The following is a 19317-nucleotide window of genomic DNA, read 5'->3' as shown; positions in this document are numbered from 1 at the left end:
CAACAACAACCTCTTCCTAAGCATTACAAACACTGGCTGGATTATAACATTTGTTGATTCAGGAATAATCTACGGATTTTCCGAATTATTTTTTTTTTAAACAGAAGATTTATGAAGCTGCCAGCCTGTTCCTTCTCACTGAAGTATAAACAAGTTTGAAAAGCTTCGGCACACAGGAATGTGGGAATGTTCCCAAGTACTTTAACGCCCTCCGAAAGGGGAGCCAATCTTACCTCCTCCACCAGTGACAAGGGGCCATCTCCCCACTTGCCATGCATGTACTCATCCATCAGCCTGCTTGGCTGTCACCTCCCCGTGAAACCTGCCTGGAACCACCCCCTCCTTGCATACGACATCCCAGCAGTCATGTCTCCCTGCTTTGCCCACCTCCTGTGCCTGCTTCCAGAACTGTGCACATTCCACCAGATTCTAATTACCTACTGACATGCCTGTCCTCTTGTGTGGCTGGGAGCTCCGTGGGGGTGGGATAATGACCCACTCTGATTTGTATTCCCAGCACCTAGCACTGTGTCTGACACAAAGAAGGTTTTCAATAAATATTTATTGACCCGACCAAACTGGGCTCAGAGGGTAACCTGCTTTCACCCTCAGACTCCTGCAGTCAGGGGGATTGGAGGCGTAATCAATGTAACCTACTTTGTTACTATCTACATGCAATTAACAGACCCTTGAATTAATTTGCCGGAGCTATTATTGGCTATGATCCAGCTGGCTATTGACAACCTGCATGTGTATTTGCTAACTTGGCTATAGTGGTTTCCCAATTTCTTGAGGAAAAAAATAAGATACTCTCTGAAAACGAACAAGGTTGTTCAACCTGAATTCTTTGACATTTTTCAAAAAATACAAATAAATCCTGGGGCGCCTGGGTGGCTCAGTCGGTTAAGCGGCCGACTTCGGCTCAGGTCATGATCTCGCGGTCCGTGAGTTCGAGCCCTGCGTCGGGCTCTGTGCTGACAGCTCGGAGCCTGGAGCCTGCTTCAGATTCTGTGTCGCCCTCTCTCTGACCCTCCCCTGTTCATGCTCTGTCTCTCTCTGTCTCAAAAATAAATAAACGTTAAAAAAATTTTAAAAAATATACAAATAAATCCTGCAAGGGTGAGATTTGGATTTAATGAGTTAGAATGCAATGATAGGTTATTGTCATTATTTAAAACTTCAATAAAAATGCACTCTCCAAAGTGTAAGCCAGGAAAATGTTGATTGGTTTGTGTTCCTAAGAAACTTGACTTCATAAAATGGGCAAATACCGAGATTTCAAAAGGAAAGCCCAAATATGTCCATATTCTGCCAAAAATCATTAGTCCATAGGCCTATGCGTTTAAAACCAAAATTTAATAATTTTGATTAAGAAACTGGCATTAGCAATCAAAATTTAAGATAAGGTAACTTGGTACTAAATGCAAGCTTTGAAAACCAGGATAATGGGGGTGCATGATTCTGTCGGTTAAGCATCCTACTTCGGCTCAGAACATGATCTCATATGGTTCGTGGGGTCCAGCCCCGCATTGGACTCTGTGCTGACAGCTCAGAGCTTGAAGCCTGCTTCAGATTCTGTCTGTCTGTCTGTCTCTCTTGCCTCTCCCCAGCTTATGCCCTCTCTCTCTCTGTCTCGCAATAGTAAATAAACATTAAAAAAAAGAAGAAAGGAAAGCCAGGATAATGATTTCCTAACCAGGATGTATAAATATACGTTCGTTTCTTAGTGCTGTAATGATATCAAAGCCAATGGGACTTTTTCCCTCCACGTTCGACTGGAAGCCTAATGGTTTCTTTGTTTTTCATCTCTCCTTTTCGTATCAACGGAATACCACATTTTATAACATTTATGGTGAAAAAAAATAAATACTATCTATCTCTGAATTTATTAAGGAATTTGTAGAACAGTTTTGTGACTCTTCTTTATTTAGAGCAATACCCTAGAGATTATATTTGTATAGAGATTTAGCATTTCCAAATGCTTACAAGTGCATTATCACATTTAATGCAAATTGTTCATACACATCATTAGCTCCATTATTCAGGCAACATCTGCTCAGTTTACATATTATTCATGACGTTTCCCCCCCACACCTCCTTTTTCCCTTCCTGGCCTGCAATTTGATCATTTTCTTTCCTATTAGTCTTGTGCTAGTGACAAGGGAGGAAGGAGAAAGAGAGGAAATTCTGGCTAATCCTATTTTAAAATGTATAGGGTTCTTTTAGAAAAAGTGACTGAAGATATTTAAACTGCTAGTGAAATTAAGGCTCTAGTGAGCACAGGCATTAATGTGAATGATTTGAGTTGCTTTAATGTTTGTGACTTATTCAAATACCTTTAATCTGTAACTTCCAATTAATAACATAATTGGTTCTAATCATGATTTCCTTGATTTGGGCCTGTGTGCTAGGGATTATTATTTCCATCCAGGACACGGAGAGAGAGAGTTGATTAGTCCCCACAGAGCCCAGGATTGGAAACCGAGTCACTGGATCCCAAATTGCACCATTCCCTTCAACCAGCGTCCCCCAAGCTTCAGCGTGCCTCAGAATCCCAGGGGACTTGTGATGCACAGGCGGCCGGGGGCCCCAATCCTGAAATTTCTGATTTGGCAGACGAGGTGGAGCCTGAGAATGTGCACTTCTTAAGAAGCAGCGGTAGGACCATTGCTCTAAACCACGGCTGCCTCTCTCAGCTCTTTTTACGCCCCACCGAGCTGCAACCACATCAGAGCAGGGACAGTCCCCTCGAGACCGCGTGGCCCCTCTATGTGCCCGCCCCCCACTGCCAACCAGACACCATCACAGCGCCAGTGTGATAACTGCGTAATTACACGCCACATAACTGCTGCATGAATTGGCTTCCACTTTCTCTTGGTATTGGGGAAACAGCAGATCAGTCAAGAGGAACGTGCAAATAACCTTTTTTTTTTTTCGTAGGGATCTGTTTAAGCCAAAATGTTTGCTCCTTTTTCTCTTCTAAGCCACTGAATGTATTAAGCAAAACAAAGAGGCACAGGTGATAGGAGAAACTGACCCCCAGCCCCCATCCCGCCAAGGAGTACTTTGTGCCCTCGAGGCACCTGAGTCACTTGACCACGAGGTAGGACCACCAGGGGTCTGTCCCTCCTCTCCCCAAATGCACAGACCACCACCGTCACCAGTCAATGCCTTCCCAGCTTGGTGAAAGGGGGCTGATTTGCTCTCATGCCATAGAAATAAATGACCTTATTTTGCCCCCCCCCAATAATTTCTTCCACTCTTCCTTCCTTTACCTTGCAAAACAAGTCACTTCAAATGGGCATTACTCTGTTAAATTTTTTGCAACAACTTGGGTATATAGACGCTATGCGTTTTGAGGAAAGCGGCCCGATTGTGACACCCCAGACAGTTAAGTACCTGGAGAACCGAGATCCCGTGAACCACAACGTTCTACCCCAGATCCCACTGGCGAAAGTAAAACAGCTGAAAGAAATGGATTACTGACAGTTTGTTAACGTTCAACGGCATGGTCTTACCTATGCACACTAGATCCATAAAACCATACATTCCATAGCAGATTTGAAAAAGGATGTCCTTCCTCTGCCACACTGCATAGGGGCTGAAGGCAGACCAGAGGAGCCAGGTCATACTTGCTATTAAGAACAGGGATCCTAGGATTACAGCAATCATCTGAACTTTCTCAACCAGTGTTATAGAAATGCTTTGCCACTAAAAGAAAAACAGAGGCATGTAAGAAAAAGGTGCTGTGTTCAATTCAAAAAGGAAAAAAAAAAAAAAAACATTTTCAGCCCCATGTTTCTCTTCATAATGTTAGACGCTTTTCGATCTGATCAGCCCCCAAATGAATTTTTCCATTTCATCCCGGCTATAAAAAATAGACAAGCAGATAAAGATTAATGAATTGCCTTAGCTTCATTATTTTCAGTAATTCACCGCTCTGCACATTTAATCTAGTTTTATTCCAGATAACAGTACTGCAAGCGAATGGCTGAGGAATATTTAGTACCTGGGATCACATTATTATCTTTCATGCATGCACAAAATTAAATATACTCCGAAGATATGCGTTGAAGTCTCCTTTATTTGGAAACTTATTTTGCTTTTTAGCACATTTGGCTACTGCAAAAAAGGGGAACTGTCTCTTGCTTTTGCAAAAAAAAAAATGTAAGAAACAAATACATAAGTTACATAAGGACATCAATGCAAAAGTCATTAAAGTAATACACTAGAATTCTAAAAGAACTATAAAATTGTACATTATCTGTTACTGGTACATTTCATATACTCAGATATTACTGAATTTTAATTATCTAGTGAGTGATCTGTGAAGCCATTTTTGTCAAGATTTCGAATTGGTAAACAAATGGAATATCTTTGAAATTCACAAACCGTGTAAGTACCACACTAGTCAATGGGGAGAATAATTTGGTATCCTAAGTATCAGTATTTGTGAGGATTTTACAGTCCAAATGATCAAAAGTCTTTCAAGAGTGTTATCAACTTGAAAGGATTAATTAGTCATGTTCTCCCTTTTGCATAATTGAGACAGAAACAAGACTAGGATTGCTATTATGGTTTGTCAGTAAACAATGAAACTCAAAACAACCTGCACAATTTTATTCTGTGTGAAAGGGCTCTGGCTGTTGCAACATATGGCTTGTCAGAAGAATTCCTAAACAGTTTAAATAAGCTTTAAAAACAAATGAGCTTGAACAACCAGCATCCACTGGGTGAATCCGATATTTCCTCAAACTCTTTACTTACCTTAAGTCTGAATATGTGGATCCCAAATGGTAAGTCTGTCACTACCCATGACTCCCTCTTCTCCCTCATTGCTTCTGTCTCTCATCATAAATAATTTATATATTATATTCAAATATGCATTTTTACCTTGCATATTCATAGATATTATTAAACTCTACATTTATTAAAGATTAAATACAAAAATGCATATGAAACATTTAATTCTCTAGGGTCATTTATTTTTCTTTTAAATATTTTATTTTCTTTTATTTATTTTATTTTAATCTTTATTTATTTCTAAGATAGAGACAGCATGTGAGCAGGGGAAGAGCAGAGAGAGAGGGAGACACAGAATCCGAAGCAGGCTCCAGGCTCTGAGCTGTCAGCACAGAGCCTGACGTGGGGCTTGAACTCACGAACCATGAGATCATGACCTGAGCCGAAGTCGGACGCTTAACCGACTGAGCCACCCAGGCGCCCCTTCCTTTAAAAATTTTATAACCAAATGACCATTCTGTGGAATTCCATAAGAAACGTATTTCTAATGATTTTAAGATGCAGATTCGATTATCGAAAACTGGCTTTTGGTTTACAACTCTGGATGAATAATAATTAAATTAGTCAATATGATTTTATCATTACAAATGAATCAATTTACTTCAAGCATGTACTTGAAGCTATTGTTTTGTTTTGTTTTTTTCTGGCTTCCTGACGTAATTTTAAACTGCCAGGCAATTGAATTTAAAGCCATTTTAGCAGCACCTGGGCGGCCTAGTCCATTGAGCGTCTGACTCTTAGTTTCAGCTCAGGTCATGATCTCACAGTTCGTGGATTAGAGCCTCACATCGGGCTCTGTGCTAACAATGCAGAGGCTACTTGGGATTCTCTCTCCTTCTCTCTTTGCCTCTCTCCATCTCGTGCTCTCTCTCTTTCAAAAATAAATACATAAACACTGATTTTTTTTTTAATTTGGCGTCACCAAACACGTGTGAAGTATTAGTTGTTGTCTTAGTTTAGTTTTGGTGCTTGTTAAAGTTTTGCCTTAAATACCACAACACGGAAAGCTAAGTAGAAAATAACTTCCAACCAACATCCATCCCAGATGGCTGCTATCACATCTCTATGCATTATGGTGTTCTATCAATTTATTAATCACGTCAGATAGATGAGAACAAAGCATGCTTTTAAATCCACAAGGCAAAGGAACACAAGTGGTGTGTGTGTGTGTGTGTGTGTGCGTGTGTGTGTGTGTGTGTGATTTTCATATGGTGAACAATATGTTCCAAAATACATAAGCCAGATTCACCAGAGTCTTGGGTAAGCAGCGAGCGGTAAGTAAGAAGGATTTATCAAAAGTGGTCTTTACTGATACCTATTTTCCTTTTTCAGGAATCCTTTATGTTCCAGATTCATTCCGTAATTTTAGCAGAATTAAATTTAGACAGCTCAATATTGTACAATTCATTATATTGAGCTTCAATTAGGCTTAGTAGTTAATTGATCCAAGACTGCCCGCGTGGCGATTTAGCGAAACATGGTGGTCATAGGCATATGCGGTGAGGTCCTACTAACCACTTAGATTTTGGTGAACTGATCAGGAGGGACGGATGAAGCTGAAGTGTCTCCTGGGACACAGGAAGTTGTGGTGGGTCACATCTGAGAGTCAGCATGACTGAGAGGGCAGAGAGGCCACTCCGGGTTGGGCAGCTTTTTTTTTTTTTTAAGTAGACTTCACACCCAGCCCAGAGCCCAATGCAGAGCTTGAACCCATGACCCCAAGAACAAGACCTGAGCTGAGATCAATTGTCCGACACCTAACTGAATGAGCCACCCAGGAGCCCTGTGTTGGGAATCTTCTGACACATGAAGCTTAACTATTACCTGGCAGGGAAGGAGAATGAGTGAATGGACAGACTTACCAGGAATAAGAACCATTGACGTTGCACACTTGTTTGGTGACACCAAATTGAAAATGGCTTAAAATTCAAATACCTGGCAGTTTGAAATTAAGGTGTTTAAAATTACGTCCAGAAAGCCAGGGAAAAAAAAAGAGCATAACTCTCAGTTCTCATACCCTGAGATGCTTATTTATTATTATCATAGAAATTATTTTGTGTTGTGGAGATAAGAAATAAGGTCAGAAATAATGTTGAGACTTTGGAAGTTTATTTCTAAAGAAGGAAACACTGCTCAAACGCTATAAAAAGCTTCCTGAAAGTTTTGGTTTTATATCAGTCCGCTAATGCAAATATGCCAATGAGTCTGAAAGGGCGTCGATGTTCTTCATATACTGATGATCCTTAAAATTAGCACCGTTTATCTGAATAGCTAATGAGGGCAAGCCAGTATTGAAACCAAAATCATTAAACTGATTATGAACATGGGGATTTTCCCTTTGAACGCTGATGTCATCTTGGCAATTTCTTTGCCCGTTATATAATGTTCTTATTATTGTTACCATTATGCAAAAAAGTGGGATTGTTCACATTCTTCCCCTAGGAAAAATAATGTTGCTTTCCACCACTAGGAAACACCCACCTGGCGTCTTTGCCCTAGAAGGCACACATTATCTAGCGAGCTTAGCCTCAAGAAGCTGTGTTAATGGACCATTAGCTTAGACAATAAAAATAGAGGATGAGTCTCTCGAGGCTATCCCAATGGTATCCAAGGCTTGGATTTCAGTCTGTAAGACATTTCTGATATTTGAACAGAATCTGTCAACTGCTGAACATACTTTTCACCTCTAAAACTTAATATGTAAGCGTATGTAATATGCGTGTTTATTTACATTTCTTCCCAAGTTTGGAAAGGTAAGTACTATAACAATGAGCAGATTGACTCTACAGAATTGCTGTGATTTATTTCTTTCCATAATATTGGAATATGTTTGGCTTTTATCTTCCTGAAAAGATGCTCACTTCTACACAAACTATTGGATGTATTGTTTCTAGCAAAAGTGGGACCGAGCGGTTCCTCTTTTGAAAGTTCATCCTCATGCAATGTACTAGAAGTAATGTAATAAACATAGTCTATGGTTATATAGGGCCAGTATGTCCCAGGCACTTTTCTAGGAGGTTATGCATATTAACTCACTTAATTCCCACAACGACTCTGTGAGGAACGTACTATTACGATCTCCATTTTAAAGATGAGGAACCTGAGGCAGAGAGAAGTCAAACAATTCGCCCAAGGTGATACACCTACTAAGGGCTAAGGCTGCCATATAAACCCAGGCAGTCTGGCTCCTAGGTTCACTCTCTTATAGACCTGACCCATGAACAACACGGGGGTTAGGGGAACCAACCCCCTCTCCAGCAGGAAACCCATGTACAACTTCTGAATCCCCCCAGACTTAACTACTAATAGCCCACTATTGATAGGAAACCTTAGCAATGACATAAACAGTCGACTGACTCATACTTTGTGAGTTACATGCTGCATTCTTGTGACAAAGTGAGCTAGAGGGAAAAAAAATGTTAAGAAAATCATAAGGAAGAGAAAATAACATATTTGCAGTAGGGTACTGCATTTATCCAAAAAAAAAAAAAAATCCGTGTATAAGTGGACTCACGCCGTTCCAAGCTGTGTTGTCCAAGGGTCACCTATACCATACGATAATTCTACTACGCTCTGATGACAGTTAACGGCTCACACCCTGTTTTTGCAGTGACACCACAATTTTCCTGGTAACAGCTTCAAGTCTGTCTTCTATGGTCTCCTGAAATAGCTCTCCAGCTGGACTGCTAGCCGTGACTCATGCCTTGGTCCCCCGTGGCAGCCCCAAGTCTACATTCCTAATGAAAGGAGTCCCAGGAAGGAAGGCTACACATATGGCTCAGCACATATTCTGAGTCCTTGGCATATAACTGTTGCAGGAAGGATGAAAGGAAGGGATAGAGGGATATGATGAGGAAGAGAGGGAAGGAAGGGGGAAAGAAGGAAATGAGGAGGAAGGAAAGGAAGGAGGGAAGGAGGGAAGGGGGAAGGGAAAATGGAAGAAAGAAGGAAGGAAAGAAGAAAGAGGGAGGGATGTGTACATTCCTCAATTCTGCTTAATCTGCCTGCCTGTATTGTCCCAAATGCATGTACTTACTTTTTATTTTGGTCTCTCTCTGCCTTTGAGCATGTCTCTTTTTCAGCATGCCATGCCCTTCTCCCCTTCCTCACGGGCTGAAATCTCTCACCCATCCTTAACTGGCTTTAATGCCACCTCTTCTAAAAAGCCGTCCCCGCCTCTCCTCGTGCAGATTCCCCCGTCTGGACCCCATAATCCACTGTTTCTACTTCTGTGTGGTGTGAATTTCTCTCTTGGATCCCAGGTGATTATCTCCCTGTTGTCCACAGACTGCAAGTTTCATGAAGGCAGAGGCTCAGCCTCATCCCCCCTGATACTCACCAAACAGCTGTACAGACCCAGGAAATGCTTCACTACATGGTATCCTGACTTCAGTTTCCATCATCTATCTGACTGTCACAATGATATTCTCTGCACCTCCATTCTAGTCTTGCTCCAAGATAAAGTTCCAGCTCTGGCCAAGCCACCAAAGAGTAGAGAAGTGAGAATTTAAACTGTGATCTGTTTCCAAAGCCCAAGTTCTTTCTGAAATGCCCTTCTCGCCACCTGCATCAACTGACACATCCTGTATTTGAAAGTGAAAACAAACTGGGCATAACCATACCTCCATAAAAATTATACCTCTACAGTTAGGGAAAAGTCAACATATGCGAAAAGCAGTTCAGCACCGCAGAGTCCCAACGAAATATCACCGATCACTTTCTAAATGGCATTCAATACTTCTTGAGTCTGAAATTTGCAGTTTGTTAACTGAATACTAATGTAAAGAAGACAACCTCAAGGAGATGTATCATTTTATTTTAATGAAGTTTGAAAGGAAATAAATAAATACACATTGGAAATTATTTAATACTCTCATTAAACACAGCTGTTCAGAGATGCACCAAGAAAGGCCCACCAGTCCTAAAAAGACACAGACAACGTACATGGCCCGGAACTGGGTATCGTTGTGTGTGAGGGTCCATGTCTGTGTGGCATTCTTCCCGGAAAATTAAATAACTACCCCACTAATTGCCACAGACTGCTGTGAAACCATGGCAAAATGGTTGCCTTTCCCAATGAAATCTAACTGATTAGCACAGATTTATAACTTCCTTCAGAGAAAAAAGGATGAAAGAAAAAGCTGGGAATTTTCTTTAAAGAAGTTACGGGAGCCCAAGCCAAGGTAAGAGCAAGTCGTCTCCTGGTATCAGTCACTTCCAGCCAGTAAGATAAGAACTGGAGAAAGGCATACGCTCCATCGGGCCTCCAGGAAGCTATTTAGAAAGATGTACCTGTCATTCTGTTGTCTGAAATAGTTAATGCACCTTCTCAATTTAGAACCCAATTTCCTCCCCGAAAATAACACATGCTCAGAGGGAATGAAATTGAACTCAAGGAAAGTAGGTTCATTGAGTGTGCATTAAATCCTTCATTCTAAAACTGTTTCACCTTTGTTTTTAAAAGGCAGGCCAGATATGAATCATAAGCTAATAGATTTGTAGTATGATGATTTATAGCATGCAGTATGACAGGTGGGATCACTTACCAGTGTCACAGGAGGGAGAACCTGTTCTTAAGAAATGTCCTCTTCAGAAAAGTGAATTTAGCTAAAACCTATTTTCAATCATCTTTAGATGGTATTTAAATTGAGCCACTATAAGTTGGGATTTGAAATGCTGGTAGAAAACATCTCTATGTGTAATCAACCTGACATGCGGATACAACATTCAGTTAGTTATATGCCCCTTCTTTGTAGAGTTGTATTTATAAGCTGCATATTAAACGTGATTTCATGCTTCGGTGTGGGTCTTCTCTGCTAGAAAAGCATCCTCATAAACTTATCAGAGCTGAAATGGTAATCAGACAAAAGAGAATTTGCTTTGCCTGAGAAAGGTGAAAAATTGTTCTTTGAGAGAAGCAAAATCTAAACAACTTAGAGAAAATAAATAGGAAAACACGGAACTCCTTCTTTAAAATAGCTAACAAAAACTGATAGAACTCTAGCAAGGCTAATTAAGAAATAAAATTGGGAACATAACATGACTGATCCTACAGATAAAAAGAGTAATAAGAACATATCATAAACAGTCTTATGCCAATTAATTCAATAATAGAGATGAAATAGATGAGTTATTTGCAAAACATAACTTATCAAAATTGACTCAAGAAGAAATAGAATGTATGAATAACCCTTTACAAAATAATTGTACTTATAATTAAAAGACTTCCACAAATGAACAAACACCTCTTGGACCAGATGGTTTTACTGGGAAATTTTATCAGACATTTAGAAAAAAATGATATCAAAGTTACATATACTCTATCAGACGACAAAAGAAGACAGAACATTTCCCAAGATATTTTATAAGGTCGTGCAAGACCCTGATACCAAAACCCCAAAAAGAAAAATATGTATACAAAAAAATTCCAGACTAATACTCCCTATGAGCATAAACGAAAACATAATCCTCTACAAAATACTAGCAAATCCAGTAGTGTATAAAAAGAATAATGCAGCTGGCGAGGATATGGAGAAACAGGAACCCTCTTGCACTGTTGGTGGGAATGCAAATTGGTGCAGCCACTCTGGAAAGCAGTGTGGAGGTTCCTCAGAAAATTAAAAATAGACCTACCCTATGACCCAGCAATAGCACTGCTAGGAATTTACCCAAGGGATACAGGAGTACTGATGCATAGGGGCACTTGTACCCCAATGTTTATAGCAGCACTCTCAACAATAGCCAAATTATGGAAAGAGCCTAAATGTCCATCAACTGATGAATGGATAAAGAAATTGTGGTTTATATACACAATGGAGTACTACGTGGCAATGAGAAAGAACGAAATATGGCCCTTTGTAGCAACGTGGATGGAACTGGAGAGTGTGATGCTAAGTGAAATAAGCCATACAGAGAAAGACAGATACCATATGGTTTCACTCTTATGTGGATCCTGAGAAACTTAACAGAAACCCATGGGGGAGGGGAAGGAAAAAAAAAAAGAGGTTAGAGTGGGAGAGAGCCAAAGCACAAGAGACTCTTAAAAACTGAGAACAAACTGAGGGTTGATGGGGGGTGGGAGGGAGGGGAGGGTGGGTGATGGGTATTGAGGAAGGCACCTTTTGGGATGAGCACTGGGTGTTGTATGGAAACCAATTTGACAATAAATTTCATATATTGGAAAAAATAAAAAGAATAATGCATCATGAGTGAGCCGGGTTTATCCTAGGGATGAAAGATTGATATAACAAAATGTCAATCAATGTAATTAACAATACTAACAAACAAAAAAGCAAAGAAAAAAGAAACAGATCTTACCGAAAGATGCATAAAGTTACATGACAAACACCCATTCATGATGAAAACTAGGAAAGAAAGAAAACTTAACCTGTAAAGGGCATGTACAAGACTTAAAGCTAGGATCATACTTAATGGTGGAGGAAAAGAAAGAATGCTTTCCCCCCCTAAGATCAGGAACTGGGTAGAGATGTCCACCCTTATTACTCCTATGCACTAGTGAACTAGATAGACATCCTCGTCAATGGAATAAGTCAAGAAAAAAAAAAAGGTTTCTATTTGTAGATGATATGATGATCTATGTAGAAAATCCTAGAAAATCCACAAGAAAACCTAACAGAATTAGGAAGTTAATTTCGCGAAGCCTCAAAATACAAGGTCAATAAACAAAGATCAATTGTATTAAATACCCCCGCAAAAAGTTGGAAAATAAAATTACAAAAAACAGCGCTACATTAAAAATACCATAAATCATAAATTACTTAAGACTAAAATGTTTAAAAGATAATCTACAAGTTACTGCTGAAATAAAGAGGACTTAAAGAAATGGCTTTCATGAAGACTCACTATTGTTCAGATAATTGTTCTCCCTAAATTTAGGTTCTACAGTTAAAGGGGAAGAAAAATAGTATCCAAAGCACAAAGGTTTCTTGTTATTGTTTACATTTTCAAAAAAAAAGGCCGCTGCTCTAGAATTTAAAATGAACACCGATCCGTTGATATTATCAATCTACTTTTAACTCACAGTGATTAAAAAAGAAAAACAAATCTCCAAATCATGGGTTGCAGTTTCCACAAGAATTTGGCAGAAAACTCTCTGGACTCACTTTCTTGTAGGGAATAGTCTTGACTGCCACTCCCAGAGCTGGCGGTAATGCATATTCTGCAGGGTGCTGTGTCTTGACCACAGAGCATCATTTGGTTTAATTAAAATGCTTCGAAGTAGATCATGTGACCAACAGGAAAGCCGAGAAGTGGGTGGGCAGGTCCCCATGTGTACCAGGGCATGTTGTGAGGGCTTCGTGCTATGGTACAGGGCTCAGACCACCAATGAAAGTTTTTTTCTTCCAGAAACCTGGAAATCCCAAGAGGTTTGACAAGCCATGTACCAGGACTACAGAGATGTACTCGATATGGTTTGAAGCTCAGGGAGAAGAAACTGAGAATCTCAAGGTGAGGGCCACCTTGGGGGTTCCTGGAATGGACTGTCAAGGACTCTGTCTGTGTCCTAAGATGAAATGAAGAAGGAGAGAAATTTTTCGCCCCCCAGAAGAAAGCCCCTGGGAGAAGGTGGCCTTTAAGACTTGACTCTGGTAAGGAGATTCTTCTCAGCTTTCCTCACAGCAATTGGGCTCAGTTGTGCTAGACATATGAGTAGGCGAGGCTGAGCTTTGACTTCAGGGCCAGGAGAATCAAGTCCTGGATGAATTGGGACGAGGTGAACCCGGTCCGAGGCCAAGTACCAACTGTCTAAAAGAGTTGGTCTTAGTAGCTAGATTTTGCTCCCATATGAATTAAAAGGGACCACAGATCCAGAGGTAGGCCAAAGTGACCAGAGAGCCTGCCAAGTTTGAAAACTTAGTTCTACAGGGGAAGGAAATTAATCTAAAGTAAAAGTTTGGTTACTAAGTGAGAAGCAGAATTAGCAGAGCCCAGTGATATGGAGTGGGGAGGGACGCTGCATGGGAGGGGCATCTGTGAATGTCCAGGGACCAGGATACTAACTACATGAGTGAGGTGAGCCTTCTAAAGAAATGTGTGTCCAGAAAAACCTTGGTAATAAAAGCTGTCCTTTACTTGATGCCAAATCTTGGGATAGGACATGAAGTCCCGAAGAATAGCCTACTTGGCTGTCTCTAGAGTCACAGGACAAAGGTAGATCAAAGGAGTAGAAGGTGTAAAAAGTTTTCGTATAGGAGCTAAGTATCCTTATTTGGAAGGTGTAGTCTGAGAAAAATCTCTCAAATGACTGTTAACAGAGGAACAATTTTTGAACTAACAAGCATTAATTGAGCAACCATAGGGCACGGAGTCCACATGAGAAATGCCAGATTCTAGATCTCACTTAAGAAAAAGCATATTGATTCTCCCTTCCCCCCCACCCTTAATTCTTCCAGAACTATTCCCTATCTCATCTCTCAGTGTTACCTTTTGTTCAGTTGTTTTGTCAGCTATAGGTTTTCATAATTGCCAAAAGTCTTGTGAATCCACACTTAACAGTCCGAAAGTTAAGATAAAAATACATTTGAGCTCTTCAGGGTTCGAGAAATTATACTGCCTTCCCCCTCTCTGTATTAATTCTTTCTTTAACAAAAGCTGGTGCTATCCATTACTCCAAATCAGGGAAATCTGTTCCAAGTGCCAACTTTCTAAGAGTTAATCTTAGTAACTAGATTTTGCTCCCACACGAATTAACAGTGTGTCTGTATATAATGCATTTTCAGTTCATTACTCTTCTCAATATTTGATATTAATTATGTTTAAATACAGGTTCCCGAGGATATTTGTATCTAAGTAATTAGTAGGTGGTCATGACCATATTTACGTGTTATCTCCACAAAGAGTTGAGAGCTACCTTTGCTAAAGCTTATTTAAACTTTCAGTGGATTGTTGCTGTGTTCAACCTTGATTCTGAAGCAGAATTTTCACGGAAAGCAACCATCTTTCCATTTTAAATAATTGAGCTCATGTCACCCAAACACTGTATAGTCTACAGTGCACACAGACTGCACCCTCTTTAAATTTCTGATGTGTATAAATGGAACCCTTCAACATACACTTACCAGATGCCTGGTACATGGCAGACCTTACAGGAGTTAGTAGACTGAGGAAATATCCTCTTGCTATGAGAAACACTATCTAAGCATTAAAAAGAAGCACAAAGGGCAAAAGGTGAGCTGAGTGTGAACACACGGGTAAGAAGAGCCTGCTCAGCGGAGAGTATGCTGAAGACGTGGGGAGAGACGGGACAGGCAGACAAGAAGAAGCATGCGCAGAGGAGCTGGCAAATAGTGGGGGTTTTATTGTTGCTGAAGAGCAGAACCCATGTGGGCAAGTGGTGTGGGAGCCAGCTTGGAAGGGGCTTCCAGAATTGGCGATACGGTTTGAACTTTATCCTATAAGGCAATGGTTATTAGGTAATCACAAGAAAGAGCCACGTCTTGTGACAAGATGGCTCAGAGAGGTTTATCTGCCTACTTCTGCTCTTGCTTCTGGTGTTTCCCAAAGAGGGACACGATACATCCCATCCCACATGCTCTCCTGCCATGCGGCCTTGCCAATCCTTATCAAGAAGGAGCATCAATTACTCCACTCCTTCGAGTAATGGATGCTTTAGCCAACAGAATCTGGCAGAAGTGACCCTATGTCAATTCCACGCACAGATTTTAACTGTCTTCGCAGCTTTTTTCTGAAGAGGTGTGGCTCCCCCAAGACCGCCATGCCGTAAGAATCTCAAGCCATGAGGAAAAGCCCAAGGAGTACAGGGGCATTAGGCACGTGAATGACAGGTGATCTGGATGTGGCTTCTCCAGCCCCAGAACCTCAGCGGATACCACAGGGATCACAGACGAATCACCCAGCTGAACCCTTTCCAACTACAAAATCATGAGCAAAAGAACCACGAAGTACTGGGATAGCTTTTTTCGATAGCAAGAGACAAAGTGGAACCCATCCATTCGCAGATCATTCTTTGCATTGCGGTAATTGCGGGATGAGAATTAGAAAACCAGACTCTTGGTGTTTCGCCCCCTCACTCCCGCTCCCCAACTCCCGACCCTTCTCATCCTCATTTTTAAAACGAAGATTTCAATTAGATCACCTGTAAGTCTTACTTCTACTCTACAATTCCCTCAAATATGCCTTTTTATTATATAACTTGCGTTCGCACCATTTTTCTTACCCCTCCATCTTCTCTCCATATGCACTTAGGGTTCTTGTCCTTAAAAACGTGAGAAATATTTGGGGGGTAATGGAAATGATCTAAAATTGGCATGTGGTGATGGTTGCACAAGCCAATATACTTACTAAAAATTATTGAATCGTGCACCAAAAAAATGGATGATTTTTATGGTATGTAAGCTATGCCTCTCAATAAAACTATTTTTTAAGCCCTCAGGAAATCCTTAAAATAGCAAACCAAGTGAAATCTTTTCAGCAATTACTTGCTTGGTTGGTGTGTGCTATCGTTTACAAATGTTTTATCCTTGAAATGTGTTTAATTTTTTAATTAAATATAATTTCTAGTGCAACCCCACAGAGAGGGGACCCCTAAGAAGGCCATTTACCTGAATTCACTCTTCTCAGCTTTTCAATTCCTAGAAAGGTGCACACCAGATAAAGAGTTTGGACTCTGAGGTCAGATTCGAACACCGGCTCCGACACTTCCACTTCTTTGCTGTGGGACTTTGGACAAGAACCTTTTTTTCCTCATTTAAATTGAGATCCTGGTAACTATCTCAAAGGTTATGGTGAGGATTAAATGATAATACACACATACACACACAACATACACACACATACATGCACTACATAACGTATACACACACACACTGTATACACGGGGCACATAACCAGTACTCCTTCAGCTATAATTATCATTCCAAAGACAAAAGAGCCCTAATTGACAACTTCTCTGAGAAAGGGAAATCCCTGAGCCATCTGCTTCTAGATCCTTCTAGAAGAAGTCTGATGGAAGAGTGGTCAGCAGTGTGTCTGAACAAGGCTGCCCTGCCCCGCTCCCAGTTTCACCCTAAACCATGTCCCATTTCCCGACATCCTGCCACGGTGAGCATGTCACTTTGCTTGAGCACAAAGAAATCCTTTCCACAAACAAGAACTCTCTTAAGTGAGATTTGGCAACTCATTAAGGGGGGAAAGGGGGGAAGGAAGAGCTATGATATCTTCTCATATTTATTCTTTACTTTCAGCAATACTTTAATAAAACAAAGGCCTTCCCACCAGCTCCAGGAATTCCTCACTGACCCATAGTTTTCTCACTAATAAGAGTTTTATAGGAATAATAAAGAAGAAGCTTTTCCTCACTCAAGAGATATCTTCCCTCTGCGTAAACTTTAGGCCATTCATTTACATTGCGATCGAGAAGCCACCATGTGGTGGGCCAGGCAGAGTGCTGGACAGGACACTGCCACGAGATGCGCTCGCCCCTGCCCTGAACACTTGACTGCCGGATGAAGAATTCGGACTCACCACCAGCGACCGCAGGGGACACCCCAGCAATCGCATCTTTGCAACGACGCTATCAAAATGCATAGCAGAGATACACTTCATAATCAGAAGCCACAGAAAGCATAGAGGAGAAGGTAGTGTGCGCTCTGGGGTTTTAAAGCATCAGCAGAAGTCACTAGGTGGAAAAGAAGGCGCCAGACAGAAGACCAAATGCCTGTCATTCTCTGGCTTTAGGTCTGCGTTAATTTCATCTTCTCCTTCACTGGCCTTTCCTCATGGTTTTGAGTTCTCCTCGCACACCGAGTTTTGCGAGCCAACGGCAGTCCAATGGTGACTTCCTTTGCCATTAATGTGAATAATCCAGTATAACATCTGATCTCCACCTTCAAGTAGCCCACAACCTCTTGAGTGATTAGACCGATGCCTGGCAAGCAGGGGGCGGGGAGGACATACTGTACAAAGACAGCATGTAATTGAGCCCACAAGTTGTGCAGAAGAGACTCTGGGTTTCGTAGGAGGAGTCTGACAGACAGACATCAACACAGTCTAGAACAGCTTCCCGGAAGAGACAGGCTGGCCTGTGAACGGCAGGGGGAATTCAGAGATGTGAAAGTTTGAGCTAAAACCTTCCAGAAGGAGCCACTCCAGCAAGGCTCCAAGGAGGGAGAATGAGCAAGAGACGCTCTTGTGGTTTAAAAGAAAAGGGCCCGGAGGGCGCTTGGGTGGCTCAGTCCATTAGGTGTCCAACTCTTGATTTCCGCTCGGCGGTCCAGCCTCGTGTTGGGCTCTATGCTGAGAGTGCAGAACCTACTTGGGATCCTCTCTCTGCATCTTTTCTGCCCCTCCCCCACTCATGCTTGCTCTCTCTGTCTCAAATAAAGAAATAAAACTTTAAATAAATAAATAAATAAATAAATAAATAAATAAATAAATAAATAAAGGGACCGGGAGTCTAGGATGCGGGAGAAGCTATCTGAAAGTGAAAAGTGGAGTCAGTGAGATTTGGCTACATAACATCCAGCGACACGACCAGTGTTCTCCCCATGTGGTCCTGTTGTATATGACGACCTGTTTACACGTCTCTTCCCCAACCAACCTCTCTGTGAGCTCTCTGCAGGCAAGGATGGACCTTACTGATGTCTGAGTCTTTGTCTCTTGGCCGCGTGGTGGCCTGTTGGCAGAACTCAAGGAAATTGGGTCAAGAACTGAGGTTTGCTTTTGCTTTGTCTCTTCACGTGACTGACCTGTTTGGACAGCATGAAAGGACCCAAAAGCCATTTTAGCTTTCTGATTCCAGCCTGGTGGTTCTCAGTCAGGTCTGATTTTGCCCCCACTCACTCCGCACGGGTCATCTGACAATGTCCGGAGACATTTCTGCTTGTCATTACTGGCCCTACTCGTGTCTAGGGGACAGAGATCAGAGACGCTGCTCAACATCCTACAGGCTGCAAGCCAGCCGCCCCAACAAAAAACGTGTCTGGCCCAAAATGTTGACAGTGCCAAGTTCGTGAAACCCTATTCTAGTCTATCACACTTAAGACCAAAATAGATGTTGGGGCACCTGAGTGAGCGTTCAACTCTTGATCTTGGCTCAGGTCATGATCTGATCTCACAGTTCGTCAGTTCAAGCCTGGCGTCAGCCTCTGTGCTGACAGCGTGGGGCTTGCTTGGGATTCTCTGTCTCTCTCTCTCTCTCTGCCCCGTGCGCGTGCGCTCTCTCTCTCTCTCTCTCAAAAATAAATCAACTTTAAAAAAAAAGATGAAAATAGATGCCGTGTTTGGATTGTTGGGGTTCTAGTTGTATTCTCTTCTGAACAGAAAGCATGTGAAAAGAAATGAGGGGGAAAGAGCCGGATTCTTTTCAAGATAATTGCACTTAGTTTCCCAGGAAACTTAACAGCAGAGACATCCAAGGTATGCCACGGGTCATCTCATCAGCCAGCAAACTCCATTACATGGTTGCTGCGTCCAGAAAATGTGTGAGGAACGGTGCAGAGAGGATGTTGTCAGATGGTGACTAATGTGCTGATG

The 19317-nt window shown here is 41.5% G+C and overlaps 1 protein-coding gene across 1 annotated transcript in view; it reads right to left on the bottom strand.

Annotated features, from left to right (window-relative positions):
* Positions 1-19317, bottom strand: part of MARCHF11 (membrane associated ring-CH-type finger 11) — a 104619-nt gene that overhangs the window by 20695 nt on the left and 64607 nt on the right. Inside the window, exon 3 of the mRNA XM_023239442.2 lies at positions 3519-3711. Within this exon, the coding sequence (XP_023095210.1) occupies positions 3519-3711 (193 nt within the window). The remainder of the gene's footprint in view (positions 1-3518; positions 3712-19317) is intronic.

The sequence above is a fragment of the Felis catus genome, chromosome A1 (assembly GCF_018350175.1).
Source record: "Felis catus isolate Fca126 chromosome A1, F.catus_Fca126_mat1.0, whole genome shotgun sequence".
Taxonomy (NCBI): Eukaryota; Metazoa; Chordata; class Mammalia; order Carnivora; family Felidae; genus Felis; species Felis catus.
Note: the sequence above shows the minus strand (reverse complement) of the source record. Positions and strands in the feature narration are given on the sequence as shown.